Source organism: Schistocerca piceifrons, chromosome 3, assembly GCF_021461385.2.
Source record: "Schistocerca piceifrons isolate TAMUIC-IGC-003096 chromosome 3, iqSchPice1.1, whole genome shotgun sequence".
NCBI lineage: Eukaryota > Metazoa > Arthropoda > Insecta > Orthoptera > Acrididae > Schistocerca > Schistocerca piceifrons.
The window spans coordinates 929,295,106-929,312,135 of NC_060140.1; the positions used below are offsets into that span (position 1 = coordinate 929,295,106).

The 17,030-nt window shown below is 44.7% G+C and overlaps 1 protein-coding gene across 1 annotated transcript in view; it reads left to right on the forward strand.

The window, feature by feature from the left end:
* The first annotated feature begins 1,865 nt into the window (after positions 1-1,865).
* Positions 1,866-17,030, forward strand: part of LOC124787691 (DNA-binding protein D-ETS-4) — a 166,115-nt gene continuing 150,950 nt past the window's right edge. The window contains exon 1 of the mRNA XM_047254519.1: positions 1,866-1,981. Coding sequence (XP_047110475.1) covers positions 1,943-1,981 — 39 coding nt within the window. The 5' untranslated portion in view covers positions 1,866-1,942. The remainder of the gene's footprint in view (positions 1,982-17,030) is intronic.

The window sequence follows — 17,030 nt, forward strand, 5'->3', positions numbered from 1 at the left end:
GACCCTAGCTTGGACGTTGCGATCGTAAAAGCAAAATTAGATTCGACGCTCAAGGTGTTCGACGGCATGAGAGCTAATGATGATAGTCACTTTCCTCGTGTTGCTGAAGACGCGAAGGCGGTTATGGAAGAGACGTGGAGATGAGTGTCGCTCGTCTTACAGGCAGACAAAGACACAGGGAAAATTGCGGTCATCATGATGATGTTATGACATATTGGAAAAGAACTGTTTTCATTCCTACAGTGGTCCATGTTACGACTGACATGAGAGAACGCTTCCTGAAGAAAATATTTATCATTTAAAATTCAACATACATTTGCCCTCACAACTACTGAGACGATAATGATCTGGCACATAAATTGAATCAGTGCTTAACTGAACTACCGATCTTTGAAGAAGAATCACTCTTTGTGATGAAAAAGAGGCGAATTGGAGAGATACTTCTATACAAGCAAACGAGCAAAACGCCCCTATGATCGTGATTCTGTTACGCAAGCGTTGTCTCTTTGTCCTAGATCTGACTATCCTACTTTGCACACGCTGTACAAAAGATTTGCTTGTCTACCTGCATCTGTTGCTACAGTAGAAAGACGTTTTTCAACATTATGGCGTACAAAGACATGGCTGACGTCGGCAATGGAGGAGGACCGACTTAATGGCTTAGCTCTGTTGAACACTCACCCTGACATTGATTGTCCTATTGACGATGTAATTAACTAATTTGCCAGGAAGAATAGGCGCATAGAATTCATCATTTAAGGAAGGGAACCACAATTGTAACTTTTTTCTATCATAAGATGGCATTGTCTTGTTTATGTGCTCGAACTTTGCATGTGACTTTATTATTTTTTATTACGGTAAAAGTAAAGGCAGCTCAATATATCTTTAGCGACCCCTCCTTGGAGTTTTTCTATAGCAGCTACTGGCTCACACCCCGCAACATTGTCACACCTTCTGATCCAACCATGCTTTTCCAAATAATAAGACAAGAATTCTCAATAAAAGTAGCCTTCGCTATGACCGTTAATAAATTGTAACGTCAAACGCTTTATAGGGCAGAACTGTATTTACCAAAACCTGTTTTTTCACATGGAAGTTATACGTAGCTCCCTCCCGAGTTCGCACATTTAGTGATACTTATTTTTGTGCTAAAGACACCTACAACCAAAAAGTAAACGATGGTCTCATTATAACTGCTAATGTTCTTTTCAAAGAAGTTTTGTAAAATTAAGATTAAAAAAGAATTAAATTAATCTCACATAGACAGTACCTGCTTTTCATATGTCTTACAGTTAACAATATTGTACATAATGATGATTTTTTACATTGAGACTAATATTTATTACTGTGTAAAATATCATACATTTTATTAATAAATACTCGCATTTACTTATTACTCCAATGCTATATCACCTGTAGACGATTGATCAAGATAGAGCGAATTATTTGCACAGGTAAATTAGTTAAACCTTAATGACTACCCTTTGTGATCAGACACTTGTGTCATTACATCAGTTTCAGGCTCTAGACGATAGGATCAATGCCCTTTTTTTTTAAATGCTTGATCCGCCTTTTCCCAACCCTGCAGCACGTCTTACATCGTCAGTAATACCTAGCCGCCCCTCTTGTAAACATCCAGCGGATGACAGTCGTTTGTTTTCATTTCGATCGCCGCAGTTTCTGCCAGGCGTCGCCGATTTATTAATCGTCCGCCGTTCTATTCCCGGAACGGCCAATATAGCAGGAGCAATGCAAGGCGACGTCGGGAGCGAGCCGGCGCCGAACTCTGCCGAGCGCACCCGAGTGCGCCCGAGCGCTACGTACCGTGTCTCGGCGGCCGCAGCGGCGGGTAGCAGTCGCAGGAAAGTGGCAGAGAGAAGAGCCACGCAGCCTGAGCCGAGACACACACAACACACACACACACACACGGCCTGCAGCCACCATGTGCGACCTCATGTACTTCGACGCCCTGCGGGAGCCGGTGAGTTTATTTTATGGCCTATTTTGTGCGTCTTGTTTACCCTGAGGACAGGTGACTGCCCTGGAGGTTCTGCGTCATCGTAGCGGCACTCGGCGCTCTTCCACTTCGGTGCATTGTCATGTTGCTGATTGCTTGAACGCATGATTATCCGTATTTCAGGTGGCACATCTCTGCCGACATACTTGCTGTGGGCATTTCGGCAAACACGTGTCAGTTCGAGCTGCCCGCGCTATTCTAATGCGGCAGTGTTGTTGTTGTCATTGTGGAGTTATTGCTCTTTCTCTGCTGCTTTTGCCGATTTCAGCAGAAATTCTTCAAATGCGCAGTTCTTCTTTGCAGCTACAGTGATGCAGCCGTTCTTCAATAAGGTGCCAATTTGCCCACTTCTTGTTATTTTTTGTGTTTGCTGTCGCAAAGCGCTTCAGTTCGAAGAGGTGGAGGTGCACTGACCACAGGCATAGGGCGACATGTCAAACGAGCAAGCACGTTCCACTTTCGTCTCAGCTGGACCAGCAAGTGGCACAGTGATTTACTGTTTTCGAGAAAAAAAAAAGAAAACATCAGCAGTCGCGTGCATGTTGTGGAAGGTTCTCTCGGAGGGCGTACCTCGTGGCGGCTTGCTGCGTTGTCGATGTCGTCGTTTTGTCGCTGCCGTCAAGGCTGCCCGACTGGAGAGAAAGGAGGTCACGACGGGCGCGCGCCATCTTGCTTCTTGGTGCTAGTTAGAGACGCAATACGGACACCTCGAACGCGGTACACCCAGGAGCTGGTTGTCGGAGCGAAGCAGGGATAAAAGAGGGAACTGACAGAGGCGGAGAACCGTGAAACTATCGCCGTTTCTTTCCTATCGCACGCTGCTCCGCGCCGCTCGCAACGCTTGTCTCAGACTGTGCACCTGTTGCATCATTCCTTCAAATACCTCGACGGGTGGGACAGGCAGTTGGTGACATTCCGAGGCCGCATTCCAGGTCTGCAAGGTCGGGCACCTGACGCGGCTGTAGTGCATAAAATGGACCTTAAGACCAGCAAACATATTTACCGAAATAGTGAAATAATGCCGAGGCAAAATTATTGTATTTTGAGGAATAATCACACGAATCATATCCAAATCACAAAGATACGCAGTTTCTTAATTTTACGAGTTGTTTAGTGGTGAATTCAATGATTCTACCTTGTGCATGACCTTACTTTTATCAACAATTTTACTGTCGACAGCCTGATCGAGCACAAGAAAACAGTAAACATCGAAATGTTTACAATCGTACGAGAGTTCCACGCTGAGCAGTTACGTAATAGCGTGGCTCACTCTCTCTCCTGTCAAAAACTTCTCTTCGTGGTAATTAACCGCCCCGTCGTCATTAAGCTCATTAAGGCGCGGGGCTGTTAAGAGTTGACGAGGACGGAGGAACACCTGCCTTTGAGAGAAAGCATCCCAGCATTCGTCTAAAGTGATACAGAGGAAAAACTGAAATCCTTAATCTCGAGGCAGCCGGGATTTATATGCGCTTCTCTTGAATATGAGTCAAGCATCAGGAGATAGTGACTTTTTCATCTTGTTGACAAACTACGTTGTTGACATTAAAATGTAGGACAGAAAAACGCTTCCTTATGCAACTCTGCTTATGCTCTCTGAGGAAGTATTTTCGCCGCCATCTCTGAAGCTACAGCAATGGTCATTTTTCACTCATCACCCAGCATCAAGCGGCCTTTGGACTAGTGAATTCTAGTCTACATAATACTGATCAGAAAAAAATTGCGTCGGAGACCGTTAGGCTGTATTAGAAAGCAGAGCAACCGTGGAATTGCGAAGATAGTTGGGAGATAGAAGCTATTAGTAGACTTCAAGTATGTTCGGCTGGCTCAGTCAGAAATATCCTGTCAGAAATTTCCTGTCACGAACGTCGCAGTTCGTAGTAATAGACGGCAAATCATCGAGTAAAACTGAAGTGATATCAGGTGTTCCCCAGGGAAGCGTCGTGGGACCTCTGCTGCGTGACAATCTGAGCAGTTCTCTTAGGTTGTTCGCAGATGATGCTGTAATTTACCGTCTAGTAAGGTCATCCGAAGACCAGTGTCAGTTGCAAAGCGATTTAGAAAAGATTCCTGTATGGTGTGGCAGGTGGCAGTTGACGCTAAACAACGAAAAGTGTGAGGTGATCCACATGAGTTCCAAAAGAAATCCGTTCGAATTCGATTACTCGATAAATAGTACAATTCTCAAGGCTGTCAATTCATCTAAGTACCTGGGTGTTAAAATTACGGACAACTTCAGTTGGAAAGGCCACATAGATAATATTGTGGGGAAGGCGAGCCAAAGGTTGCGTTTCATTGGCAGGACACTTAGAAGATGCAACAAGTCCACTAAAGAGACAGCTTACACTACACTCGTTCGTCCTCTGTTAGAATATTGCTGCGCGGTGTGGGATTCTTACTAGGTGGGATTGACGGAGGACATCTAAAGGGTGCATAAAAGGGCATCTCGTTTTGTATTATCACGTAATAGGGGAGAGAGTGTGGCAGATATGATACACGAGATGCGATGGAAGTCATTAAAGCAAAGGCGTTTATCGTCGCGGTGAGATCTATTTACGAAATTTCAGTCACCAACTTTCTCTTCCGAATGCGAAAATATTTTGTTGATCCCAACCTACATAGGTAGGAATGATCATCAAAGTAAAATATGAGAAATCAGAGCTCGAACAGAAAGGTTTAGGTGTTAGTTTTTCCGCGTGCTGTTCGGGAGTGGAATGGTAGAGAGATAGTATGATTGTGGTCCGATGAACCCTCTGCCAAGCACTTAAATGTGAATTGCAGAGTAATCATGTAGATGTAGATCATTGCTCACGAAAACCGTCTTTTACGACGAAGAGCTGGAACGATCGCTGGAAATCCCTGAGCCGGCTGGCACCTGTCGCACGAGACCGATGTAGGTAGGAGTGGCTGGCAACGTGTCGATCAGGGGCTCCGTATGGGAGCTGAGTCCTCTGTCCACATGGACAACGCCGTTAAGAACCAACGGGGACGGCGGGACACGGAGAGATCTCCACACAGACCTCCTGCCCCCCCTCCCCCCCCTCTCCTCCTACAGCTCTACTGTTGAATAATTGTGGATCTAAGGCAGGCATTTCCAACAACGAAAACCGCGCAAATCTATTTCTTGGTCATATCGGTCCCCATCTAATACAGCTGAATCACCGTCAAAGACAACGCTTTCAATAACGAATGAAATAATTACTTAAACACAACGGACCATCCATAAATATTTTCGACATACCCTCCCCCCCCCCCCCTTCCCCCCACACACCATATAACATTGTGGACCGTTTTCACTATTAGTTTTCAGGATAAGTAACTAGAGGGAGGGCAGGAGTTTGACGAGAAAACACTCCATTTCAGTAACGCCACCTAGAACCAAAAGTGATCGAGGATGGAAATTCCTGTGTATTTAGTTGAACAAACCATCTCTGTATTTAGACAATACAGTGAGAAAATAAAATTACAGTAATGGGCGGAATTGTAATTCATTGTGGCACCTTCCGAATATGATGGATTACAGTGCCACCGTACTGTCAGCAGACGACCACTCTTCACAAGGGGACATTAGAACACATGTAAATTTCATTGTCAGCCTCTTTTTGAATGGAAACAGCCAAGTATTCTCCCGGAATTATCTAGGGAATCATGGAAAGCTTTAATCTGAATGAGTGCATAGGGATCTGAACCCCGTTTCTTCCAAATACATGAATCCAGTGCCGTAAACATTGAGGAGCCTCTCTTGGTTTATCAACAGTACGGTCCACTGATCTTTCTGAACGCAGATTAATAACTTCGGCTGAAAGAATGAAAAGCATAGTTTTGAACGTCTTCCTGAAGTGCACACGTCCGAAGTGCTAATTATCAGATCATTTTCTCTAAGCTTCGAAGTGTTTATAGACTGAAATGACATTGTTTTTAGCTTTAGTGTTACGAAATGCACTCCACCATGAGGTTAAGACGTCGAGACAACTTAATGCTGAAAGACTATTTCAGTATATCACGCTTATCTCTAACTCGACTGCTTAAGGCGGAGAGTCTGAATGTACCACTATTTGTAATTCGGTCTGTGAACATATTCCAGTGGACCATTCCACTGTTGAAACTCCATTACATGCCCTGTGTCTATGCAGAAAACTGCCTTGGGCGCTGCTTATGTAAGTCTGCAGAGTTGTTTCCCTTTTTCTTCTGCGCAGATAACGCGCAAGGCGATGGTAATCAAAGACAAGCTGTTCGTCCGCCTCATCCATTACACCCAGGTGACACTACCATAATTAACTTTTTACTGGCAGAAACTGGAAAGAAGGTACACATATAACTAACAATGTAAATGTGCATAGGTGGAAACCGTCTGCGCCAGATGTCCTATGATTTAAGTAGTAAATAATTGGTCTATTTAGCATTTTCAAAAAAGGAATTGGGTAACTACTCAGTCCGAGCCAGTGAAGCATCTCCACACCTTTATTTCTCATCATTTATGAGATGGTATGCTTATGTAAACAATGTGGTCTTGCATGCTCTGGTAGACGTTCCAGTCTTCAAAAAAATTATTTGCTTGAATCTATAGTCGCACGTGTATTCTGTTTAATGACTACCGATTTCGGTACCAAATACCATCGTGAGGTCGTCCTTTGGGCGGCAGTCCCCTAGCTCGCTTATCCAAGCAGGTGTGTCATGTACTCGTCTTTCCGTCTCCATTTACAACATAGACGGAGCCGTCGCTAATGACTGCGCCTTGGCCAGAACTTTAAACACTAATCTCCTTTCCTTTCTTTTACACCCCCCTCCCCCCACCTCCCCCCACCCACCCAACGGTGTTTTTGAACACGAAGAATACGAACAGGCTATAGCGTCGTGTGTTCAGTTTAGCTGTTTTGCATTTCTCTTAAAATGTGCGCAAGTTGAATGTAGACCTACACGTCACGTTAAAACTGTTCGTCTCGATAAGCTATACAAATACGCTTCACACACTACACTGAGGTTACAGAAAGTCACGGGCTTGCAAGATTTTGTGCACGAACTGACGCCTCGATTATGAGCCATAAAAGTTTAGTGGGATTAGTGGAGGGCAATCTGGGTGCCCAAATGATTAGCTCAAATTGTCCACGATATTCTTCAAACCAATCGCGAACAATTGTGGCTCAGTGGCGTGGCGCATTGTTATCCATACGAGGTGCATTCAAGTTCTAAGGCCTCCGATTTTTTTTTTCTAATTAACTACTCACCCGAAATCGATGAAACTGGCGTTACTTCTCGACGTAATCGCCCTGCAGTCGTACACATTTTTCACAACGCTGACGCCATGATTGCATGGCAGCGGTGAAGGCTTCTTTAGGAGTCTGTTTTGACCACTGGAAAATCGCTGAGGCAATAGCAGCACGGCTGGTGAATGTGCGGCCACGGAGAGTGTCTTTCATTGTAGGAAAAAGCCAAAAGTCACTACGAGAGTCCCATTCATGCTGTCGCTGCGCGTCAACATTGCTTGGCAACATGCCACATGGGCAGCTGTGTCGTCATCCGTCAGCATTCGTGGCACCCACCTGGATGACACTTTTCGCATTTTCAGGTCGTCATGCAGGATTGTGTGCACAGAACCCACAGAAATGCCAACTCTGGAGGCGACCTGTTCAACAGTCATTCGGCGATCCCCCAAAACAATTCTCTCCACTTTCTCGATCGTGTCGTCAGACCGGCTTGTGCAAGCCCGAGGTTGTTTCGGTTTGTTGTCACACGATGTTCTGCCTTCATTAAACTGTCGCACCCACGAACGTACTTTCAATACATCCATAACTCCATCACCACATGTCTCCTTCAACTGTCGATGAATTTCAATTGGTTTCACACCACGCAAATTCAGAAAATGAATGATTGTACGCTGTTCAAGTAAGGAAAACGTCGCCATTTTAAGTATTTAAAACAGTTCTCAATCTCGCCGCTGGCGGTAAAATTCCATCTGCCGTACGGTGCTGCCATCCCTGGGACGTATTGACAATGAACGCGGCCTCATTTTAAAACAATGCGCATGTTTCTATCTCTTTCCAGTCCGGAGAAAAAAAATCGGAGGCCTTAGACCTTGAATGCACCTCGTAAAAATTCCATCGTTGTTTGGGAACATGAACACCATAAATGGCTGCGACATAAACAACTCTACTGAATGATCGGTTCGGTTGCACCAGAGGACTCAGTCCATTCCATGTAAACACAGCCTACAGCATTATGGAGCCACCACCAGCCTGCACAACTTGGTTCCATGGCTTCGTGGGCTCTTCGTCGCTGTCGAACCATACCAACTGGAACCATGTCTCATCTGACCAGGACACCATTTTCCAGTCGTCTAGGGTCCAACCGATGTGGTCACGATACCAGGAGAGGCGCTGCAGGCGAAGTCGCGCTGTTAATAAAGGCACTCGCGTCGGTCATCTGCTGCCACAGCCCATTAACGCCAAATTTCGCCACACTGTCGTAACGGATGCGTTCGCCATACATCGCACATTGATTTCTGTAGTTATTTCACGCACTGTTGCTTGTCTGTTGGCACTGACAACACTGCCAGACGCCGCTGCTCTCGGTCGTTAAGTGAATGCCGTGGGCCACTGCACTGTCCGTGCTAAGAGGTGATGACTGAAAAGTGATGGTCTCGACACACTCTTGAAGCTGGGGATCTCGGAATATTTAATTCCCTTACGATGTCGGAAATGGAATGTCCCATGCGTCTAGCCCCAATTACCATCCGCGTTCAAAATCTGTTAATTCCTGTCGTGGGACCACACGTCGGAAACCTTTTTTCAAATGAATCAGCTGAGTACAAATGACAGCTCGTCAGTGCAGTGCCCTTTTATACTTTGTGTTCGCGATACTACCGCCATGTGCATGTCGCTATTCCATGACTTTCGTCCCCTCAGTGTGTATTCTCACACACAAACGAACACATACACACACACTACGAGTTGTCCGCCCTGATAGGTGAATGGTCAGGGGCCCGGGTTCGATTCCCGGCTCCGTCGGGGATTTTCTCCGCTCAGGGACTGGGTGTTGTGTTGTCTTCATCACCATTTCACCCCCTTCCGGCACGCAGTTCGCCCAATGTGGCGTCGAATGTAATAAGACCTGCACCAAGGCGGCCGGACCTGCTCCGTAAGGGGGCTACCTGCTCATTTCCATTTCCATTACGAGTTCATGTTTTGGATAGGACGTATTGTCTCAGAAATAAAGGGTCCAAAACACGACTGTGCTGAAAATAACCAAAGTTTCACAACGGCCCTTCCTAACCATTCTTGCCACTCCCTACTACGCTGCTCTGAGCTTCCCACTCCGTACAATGGCTCTGGCACCTACGTGAGAATTTCTTTTTCACTTGGCAACAACCTCGGTATTATTATTAAATGGTTCAAATGGCTCTGAGCACTATGGGACTTAACTTCTGAGGTCATCAGTCCCCTAGAACTTAGAACTACTTAAACCTAACTAACCTAAGGACATCACACACACCCATGCCCGAGGCAGGATTCAAACCTGCGACCGTAGCGGTTCCAGACTGTAGCGACTAGAACCGCTCGGCCTATTATTATTAAGATGTATTGCTTTTCATTCAGTCAGCAATGACACCAGTACACGAAACATAAAGTTGTATAATGATTTCGTGTGCAAATTGTGATGATGCATTTAATTCTCATTTTAGCTTCTTTCCTGTTTCACACTAGCTCATTTTTTTAATAAGTAATGGGAGATATCAGTAGTAGACTTCTCCAAGAAAACATTTCAGCATTTTTCTTTCCACCTCTATTTAACAAAAACTTTTGTTATTTTTATTTTACTCTGTTTTTGTTAACGTTTAATGTATTCTAGGTTGTGTTATTTTCATTGAATGACCCATTCCAGCATCCATCGGTAATGGGTTTTGGAAAATTCAAAAACTATGACGGTCAGAAAGGGGTATGAACTCGAATACTTTTTCAACGGTTTTGTCACTGTGGCTCCACATTGTGTTAGAGTGCCGGTAACTGAGCCGACAGTCTATGCTCCGTATTCTGAAGGCTTGTCTATTTGCTGATATAGTGTTTATTTTAGAAGACAAAGAAACGAAGATTATGATGTGAATCAAGATAACGTAAAATCTACGATCCTTCCTTACATTATTAGGGAGAAATTTTAATCATGTTATCAGTTTGCTTGGTTCATCCAGGTTTCTTAAGTTGTCAGGAAGCCAGTCTTTCCTGGTTACTTCAGCCTGCTCCTTGTTATTCTATCCAGGTTTCAGACTATATTAATTATTTTCACAATTTTAGTGTGCTTGCTTGTGTGCTTGTGTGTGAATGAGTATTACTTCAGCTGAACGTGCATTCTATGCTTTTTGACTTTTACAAGTCTTCATTACAACTGACTAGGACTATTTTAGCAAGATGTTACTATCCTCGCTGTTTCCCCGTCGAGTCGGAGATTTTCTCCGTTCGAGGACTGGGTGTTGTGTTGTCCTTATCTTCGTGTAGTCATAACTGACACTAAAACCGCTTGCATGGCGTCACATGACAAGTCTAAGCCTCTGTAGCTTCGTACCAGGATGCAGCTCGGCCCTAACGAATCTTCTGAATCGTCGAAACACACTGTCGTATCTTCCACTGTTGAAGAGGGCTGTATGGGCCCGACCCGAAAGCCAATTAATTAAAAAAGTATCCTCGCAGTAGAGCGTCTTAACCAACCCATCCTAACACACACGTGCAGCCGGCCGTGGTGGCCGAGCGGTTCTAGGCGCTCCAGTCTGGAACCGCGCGACCGCTACGGTCGCAGGTTCGAATCCTGCCTCGAGCATGGATGTGTGTGATGTCCTTAGGTAAGTAGCTCTAAAGTTCTAGGGGACTGATGACCTCAGAAGTTAAGTTCCATAGTAATCAGTGCCATTTGAACCATTTTGAACACACGCGCATACACACAACTTAGTTCCTCTGCTTGTAGTACAACGATGGTATTCTTCACATCATTCATTGAATTTGATTTCATAGAACCCAAGTACAGAGTCGACCAACATCGTCGTGTAGTGTCAAGGGCTTAAGGAACATTTGGGGAAAAAATGAGTGATCATTTAAGAGTTGTGCGTTCTCTGTACCCAAAGCCAATTCCAGCCATGTAAGACTACGGGAAGGAATACTCTATGTTCTTGTTCAACGATTCATCCTAAACATTCGTCAAGGGTGCTTCGAGAGAGGAGAGAAGCAGGAAAATTAGAGTAGAGCCTATCGTCTCATCGACACTTGTTTACTTATGGAGCACAGACTGGTCACGAGGATGGGGAAGTGAATTTAAAGTGGCCTTACTTTAGGCACGTGTGAATAGCGTATAGACATGTGGATAGGTGTGAACATTCTCTGCAGCTGGTCCACTTGGAGCCTCATACTGAAAAGCTTTACTAATATCCTCAGTAGTCCTAGGAATATTTACTATTATCGTTGATGCATAACCGAAGTTTTCAGGTGTGTGTGATTGGGTCAGCACAAGTCGAAATATGATCGTGGTTCTCTACGCTATGTGATAGTTTTTTCCCAAGTAAACTGCGTAGGAACTAAACATAAATATAGTGATGGCGCAAGAAGAAAATGTCTCGGACGTCTGTGTAGTACCTGGAAGTTGGTGATTGTTGCGGTGACCTTTAATTTTGCCTTTTCTTTTTACTAGTCGAGCTACTCGCTTGTTACCCCGTGGAGGAAATACCACGCGAAGAACATGCCGGCGCCGCCGGTGAAAAGCGCCGAGTCACGCGGATGCACGAGCAATTAGATCCCGCAGGAGACTAGTCTAGCAACAGTTGCCACTGGTCACCTGCGAGCGTTTCAAGTCCTCCGATCTCGCCGTTTATTACAACAAACTGGAGCTCATCTCGAACCTTTCACGTTGTAAGTGGTTCCTAGGTCTTTCCGTTTAATTTTGTGAATGGCTCCGTTGGACCCATTCGTTCGCAACATCCACCTTATGTGAGTGTCCGCGAATATGACTGTGGGGAAAAAAAAACAACACCATGGTAATCTGGAAATTAGGCATGTTCGTTTCCACTTACAAATGTCAAAAATTATTATTTTTTTATTATAGCTATTTCCCTCCATAATGCCTGTCTACTATATTTGTTATCGCACTGAAAAGTGGAACCTTTCGAACGGGAGAAAATACAGTATGTCACTGTCACCGTTTTACGTTTGTGTGGGTATTGTATGACTTAGACACAGTTCGTACTCATTTGGAGTTTTTATGGCAATTGGATTTTCAGATTTCTGCTTGAAGATGAATAGCACTCGAAGTGCATTCGCGAAAAAGGAAAATATAAAATATGTTTTGATAACTGTAACCGGAATCTATCATGTTTACTAATAACGTGAAGACTGTGACCTGTCTCACGTCAAACTACTATAATCTTAATATTTACTATACTCGTAATACTGAAAGTTTATATAGGGTGTCAAAGAAAGCATTGCCTCATTTTAAAATTAAATAACACGAAAATAAAGATCGTCGGACGAATGCAACAAATGGTTCAAATGGCTCTGAGCACTATGGGACTTAACATCTGAGGTCATCAGTCCCCTAGAACTTAGAACTACTTAAACCTAACTAACCTAAGGACATTACACACACCCATGCCCGAGGCAGGATTCGAACCTGCGACCGTAGTAGTCACGCGGTTGCGAACTGAAGCGCCTAGAACCGCTCGGCCACTGCGGCCGGCGAATGCAACAAACGGTCTATTTATTGTGAAACTTGTAAGAATTTTAAACGGAAGTTTCGAAACAGTAGTTGCAAAGGTGCATAAAGAAACTCGTCCTCTGCAGACACGCTTTGCCATCATATCACTATCTTTTGAAAATGTCTACCGCTCGCCGGCCGGTGTGGCCGAGCGGTTCTAGGCGCTTCAGTCTGGAACAGTGCGACCGCTACGGTCGCAGGTTCGAATCCTGCCTCGGACATGGATGTGTGTGCTATCCTTAGGTTAGTTAGGTTTAAGTAGTTCTAAGTTCTAGGGGACTGATGACATCAGATGTTAAGTCCCCTAGTGCTCAGAGCCATTTGAACCAGTACCGCTCGCAGTACAAAGGTGTTACAAACGAGCAATGAAATTTGTCATTTCATCTTATATTGTATCAAGAGGAATAGATTCAGTTGCCATACAGATCAACAGTGCAAGCTTGTCCAGCGTGGCGGGACAGTTACGATAGACACTGTTGGTGAATATAGAGGCCAGACCATGACTACACGCATAAATTCGGGATTTCGAAGGATTCATCAAGAAAGTGAAGCACCTGTTGGGGCGATGAGGGGAAGCCCCATCTCGCACGAATCACTCGGTACCTGGTCGATCATCCAGCGCTTGCTGCTTGGCGAAAATTGGTCAAATTGCAACGTATCATTCACTTGACACCAATTCTCGCACGAAAAAAGGACCGATAATGCCTCTACTGTCCGTCCCCGGTAGCTGAGTGGTCAGCGCGACAGACTGTCAATCCCAAGGGCCCGGGTTCGATTCCCGGCTGGGTCGGAGGTTTTCTCCGCTCAGGGACTGAGTGTTGTGATATCCTAATCATCATCATTTCATTCCCATCGACGTGCAAGTCGCCGAAGTGGCGTCAAATCGAAAGACTTGCACCCGGCGATTCTCTGCCTCGTGATGGCTGGGTGTTGTGTGCTGTCCTTAGGTTAGTTAGGTTTAAGTAGTTCTAAGTTCTAGGGGACTGATGACCATAGATGTTAAGTCCCATAGTGCTCAGAGCCATTTGCACCCGGCGAACGGTGTACCCGACGGGAGGCCCTAGTCACACGACATTTATATTTATTTTATGCCTCTACTGCATACCGTAGGTCGAACAGTAACTTAGGATGAAAGCTGTGGTGTCGCTTCACACAAATGGGATTTTTTTCCGAACCTCTAGATCTTTTGTTTGGTCACGAGACCATTCAGGTGAAAGTGTGCTTTACTTATGAACCAGATGCAGCCAGCATCAAATCTTTCGCAGAGGCAACCTTTTGTCATATAGGGCACTTTAGATTTTGAATGGAAACATGTGCGGACTATTTCTCGGAATTGTATGCGTGCTGGAACACTTCAAACCGTCTCTGCTGTAATTATTCGGACGGATTTCCTTGGGTGTTGCTGAATAAGTCTAAAAGCTGAGCCGGCCGGAGTGGCCATGCGGTTCTAGGCGCTACGGTCGCAGGTTCGAATCCTGCCTCGGGCATGGATGTGTGTGATGTCCTTAGGTTAGTTAGGTTTAATTAGTTCTAAGTTCTAGGCGACTGATGACCTCAGAAGTTAAGTCGCATAGTGCTCAGAGCCATTTGAAACTAAAAGCTGGGAACGTTTTCAGTTGTCCGTGTAACTGCAGCTAGCCTGGGACTAACATTTCCCACTTGATCACCAGCCACGAAACCACCCTCAAGGAAGGGCAAAAGGGGGCACTCCCCCCCCCCTCCCACAGGTTCCCTCCCCGTTCCTTCTAGAAGTGATTTTCTGTGATTCCCCTAAACGTCCTGTTGATTGCAGTAAGACAATACTATGGCGTGTTGAGACTGACAAACTTATTTATATCAAAAAAGTCAATTTTAGAGTCGCGACTCCTTCCTTTCGACCCCCCCCTCCCACCACCCTGGATATATTTCTGCTAACACACAGGCCACGTTACTTGTCCGTTCGAATTGGTGAAAAGCATGAGAATGGCCCCTTTGGAATATTAAATCGTGTTTGAAATGTTGTTGTAATACAGTGTTCTAACCTGTGGTATTCCAGTATCAGGAACACACATTGCCGCGCGGGATTAGCCGAGCGGTCATAGGCGCTGCAGTCATGAACTGTGCGGCTGATCCCGGCGGATGTTCGAGTCCTCCCTCGGGCATGAGTGCGTGTATTTGTCATTAGGATGATTTAGGTTAAGTAGTGTGTAAACTTAGGGATTGACGAACTTAGCAGGTAAGTCCCATAAGATTTCACACACATTTGAACATTTTTTTTTTTTTTTTTTTTTTTTTTTGAAGACACGTTGCTCAATGGACTACATGATTTCAAGCTCTTCCTTCGAAAATTACTACCGCTTTCACAATAAACGAACCGTTTGTCGCATTCTTATATCGATCTTTGTGTTCATGTTGCTTAATTTTAAAATTTGGGTGTCTTTTGTTGACACCCTGTACGTATGAATGAATTGGGTGCTAGAAAGGAGGAAATCGGAAACATGTTTTCCTCTGTGCATATGAACTGAAACTGTGGTTCGGAATCCATGCTAAATTGGAAGTTGTCCTGTAACAGCCTGGGTGGGCTAGTCCATTAGGATCATGCCTAGCAAAGCACTTGAGGTGTTCAAACCTGCGTTCGGCCTGAGGACAATCCGCTTGCTGGTAGATTCTGGGTTCTCTCCAGCCGCGTCTACCAAGCCTGATAGAGAACGTAGCTGCCTGCGGCGAGAACGTCCAGTAAACAAGATCCTGGACGCAGCGAGGCGGCAAAGGTCACGAGATAGGCGCTGCCGACGACGCAGTCAACTGTCCGCTGGTGAGCGCGTATAAAACGGCGCTGCCTTCCACAGAGTTCGCCGACCATCTACCTGATCGAGGGACGACCAGAACTAATCCAAATAGAGACGCAACACTCTGAATTTAGGCGGTTCTGTAAGGTTGTAGTTCAGGAAGGACTTGATCCCAAAACACAAATATGAGTGATACAGAACTCATTGTACGACTGGTCACAAAGTCCTTTGTAGCAGGGCTTTCGTTGTAACGAAATTAGCACTATCAATGTCGATGTTATTGCAAGAATTAGTTGGCTCTGAGCACTATGGGACTTAACGTCTGAGGTCATCAGTCGCCTAGAACTTAGAACTACTTAAACCTAACTAACCTAAGGACATCACACACATCCATGCCCGTGGCAGGATTCGTACCTGCGACCGTAGCGGTCGCGGGGTTCCAGACTGTAGCGCCGAGAACCGCTCGGCCACTGCGGCCGGCCAAGAATTAGTTAAAGACGCTACCTTTTTCCTCTGGACACATCTGAAATATCTAATTCAGCAAATCAGTTTATCTCAAAGCTTCAATTTTATAAAACAACAGAATAACATTTCACTTTCATGCCACGGAGAAAGAGAAACTATGTTATGACTTCCTCCGTTGGCGAAACGTTTATACGTTTCTGAAACTACATCGTTTTGTACCTGTTCGTGAACACAACAGTCCAAAGAGTGACAATATGTAAAAGTCAAACGATGGGTAGTCAGAAGACTTGTGCGAGTCAAGCTAAATGATACTTTGCTATCTACGAAGATTGTTTCCTTTCGTACACCGCGCATGCGCAGCTTTTCAGTTGATATTATCACTTTCTTTAAGCTCCAATGAAACCGACAGTTTTCTATATTTGTATTAATCACAGAAACAAAAATTCGAATCAATGTACAAGTATTAGCATCAAAATACAAAGAGACAATTTTTAAATACTTTAATTTCTGGCCGGCCGGATTGGCCGAGCAGTTCTAGGCGCTACAGTCTGGAACCGTGCGACCGCTACGGTCGCAGATTCGAATTCTGCCTCGGGCATGGATGTGTGTGATGTCCGTAGGTTGGTTAGGCTTAAGTAGTTCTAAGTTCTAGGGGACTGATGACCTCAGAAGTTAAGTCCCATAGTGCTCAGAGCCATTTGAACCATTTTTTTAATTTCTGGAAATATTGCCTTGGTACTGAAAAAAGTTACTTACAACGAGCAGCTCACTGTCTCAATTATCTATCTAAATAATACGACGTTCTAAATCGCTAAAATTAAGCATAACATGGTAATTTCCGGGCCAGTTGTCCAGTACGAAAAAAGAAAAAAAATACTGTGAGCAACATCATTTGCATATGGATATAATTTCTTAGGTACTCGTATATGAGATGATGTCAAATTAACCTAAACAGCAATAAAAATCAGTTGTAAAATGGGCTACATCTGGAAATATACACAATATCTTAAAAATTAAGACCTGAGATGAAAGAGGGATACTTTTAGCATTTCTTGCCT